Raw genomic sequence first — 2,145 nt, 5'->3', positions numbered from 1 at the left:
TATATATATATATATATATATATATATGTATATATGCAATTTTTATTTATATATCGCTTAGTATTGCTGTTTAAATATACTTATAACTTATTTGTCCAGTAGTAAATTCTTCGTAGTCTGCAAAAAAAATTTCATCGCCACGTTTGCTCGACGGTTAACGAGTATTGGTAAAATTTTATGAAATTCTTCTCGACGCGGGAGCAGTCTGCGATGCGTGAAAAATATTCGACGTGAACAAAAAAAAAAAAAAAAAAGGGGACATGACAGATTTACGGTTGAGAATCTTTTAATAATAACGCCACTCGAAATCCGCTTACGCAGAATTCGACAGCCGGATATTTTGTTTGATTGGAACCAAGCTCGTATCAACAGTTGAAAAAAAAAAAAGCAATTATACGTTGAATTAAAAAATTTTTTTGAAATCGACTATTAATCTGAAAGAAATGAAACAAAAAATAAATAAATAAAAATAAAAATATATCAAACGTCGCAATAACTCAACTGTATCAAGATTCTCGATTCTCGAAATTTCACGCAGTTAGACGCCGTTTCGTTATTTCCAGCAACGCATAATAAGGGGTCTTCCGCCTCCTTTCCCTGTCCTTTTTTTTTTTTTTTTTTTTTTTTTTTTTTTTTTTTTTTTTTTTTTTTTTTTTTTTTTTTAATTACATCGATTCGACACACCTGTTTCTCGATCCTGTTTTTAACCCAACGCCGATCAGCAAAGTAGTGTCTCGTAGCTGCGTAGCGCATCCTAGACGTATCGCGGCTTTGCTGTTTGCTCAATTTGAAATTATTCGGTTCGTACGCTCGTACCGATTCATTCTCACCACTAACCCCACGATTTTCTCGTTTGCCCCGTTTCTTTTTCTAGAAGTCGTAAATTGAACATGCAGCTGGAGAACGCTATACAGGAGGCGATGGCCGAGCTGGACAAGGTGACGGAGTCGAGCAAGGAGGAGAAGGTCGGTGGGAAGTCGTGCAAGGTGTCGAGCGGAAGCAAGGAGAGCGGCAACGCCTCGAAGCAGGATGGGAAGAGGTCGTCGTCGAAGAAGGCGTCTGTCGGTTCTGTGAATCCTGTCGCGGCTGAACAAAAACAGTGTCGGTGATCCGTGTCGATGGATCCTCGAGCCAGTCAATTTAGATCACGATGATAAACGCACTGTTCCATCTGTGAACGATAATCAAACGTGTTAATTTTGTGATTGAGAAACACCGACACCGAAACCTTCCTTCTACAACGTTGTTTTTTAATATTCTCGACTGACACGTACACACACGAGCATACACACGTATACACATACATGTACACACGGTGTTTCCGCTGATAAAAAAAAAAAAAAAAGAAAAAGAAAAGGCGTGGAAATCTCGAGCGTTGTATTCGATAAAATGGATGTTTAATTGGAAAAATTTTTAATCGTGGATAATCCTTTTTGATCGGATGACAAATTTTATGAAAGGGATAATTTGTAATTCTTCTTGATAATGAAATTTCGGATCGATTTTGTCGGGAAACAACGCGTCGAGATTTTGAATTTTTCCTAAAGCTTTACGAAGATTAGATTTCAAATTTTTCAAGAATTCGATATAGTTATTCAATACAGACTTCTGTATTGCGATCACAATAATTGTGTAAAGTTGAATTGTAACTATATTATAATTAGAATTATGTAAAATTATTTTACATTATTTTATGGGAGGGGGAATGGGAAGATATGTAATGAATTTTTGACGTTTAAAAATTCTTACGATGGCCGATATGTAATATAAAAGATGACGAAAGTCGCAATACGGAAGTAAAAATTGTTGAATAAAAAAAGAAAGCGAGAGTAGAATATAAGCGAAATTAATTGTTGTATATACATTTTTCTTCTATTGGAGTAAAATAAGAATTGTTCAATTTTAGAAATTACAGGATGCTAAATAAGTATCATTCTTTCAAAGATGAAGGAAAAGAAGAAAAGAAAAAACAAGAGAAATCAATATCCAGTGGTCCAGTTATTTTATTGAAAATAACAAAATGATGAATCGATCATAACATTCGAAGAAATTATCTTACGATTGCCCTGATAGAATCAAAAGTAGTTGAAAGTAGAGATTATAAATAATACGTTTTTTCTCGCGATGATACACATTTATTTTTTA

The 2,145-nt window shown here is 34.4% G+C and overlaps 1 protein-coding gene across 1 annotated transcript in view; it reads left to right on the top strand.

Annotated features, from left to right (window-relative positions):
* LOC102678499 (protein split ends-like) overlaps positions 1–1,998 on the top strand; it is a 200,485-nt gene extending 198,487 nt beyond the window's left edge. The window contains exon 11 of the mRNA XM_031509949.1: positions 875–1,998. Within this exon, the coding sequence (XP_031365809.1) occupies positions 875–1,109 (235 nt within the window). The 3' untranslated portion in view covers positions 1,110–1,998. The remainder of the gene's footprint in view (positions 1–874) is intronic.
* The last annotated feature ends 147 nt before the right edge of the window (positions 1,999–2,145 follow it).

This window comes from Apis dorsata, unplaced genomic scaffold (genome assembly GCF_000469605.1).
Source record: "Apis dorsata unplaced genomic scaffold, Apis dorsata 1.3 scaffold_194, whole genome shotgun sequence".
Classification (NCBI taxonomy): Eukaryota; Metazoa; Arthropoda; class Insecta; order Hymenoptera; family Apidae; genus Apis; species Apis dorsata.
Note: the sequence above shows the minus strand (reverse complement) of the source record. Positions and strands in the feature narration are given on the sequence as shown.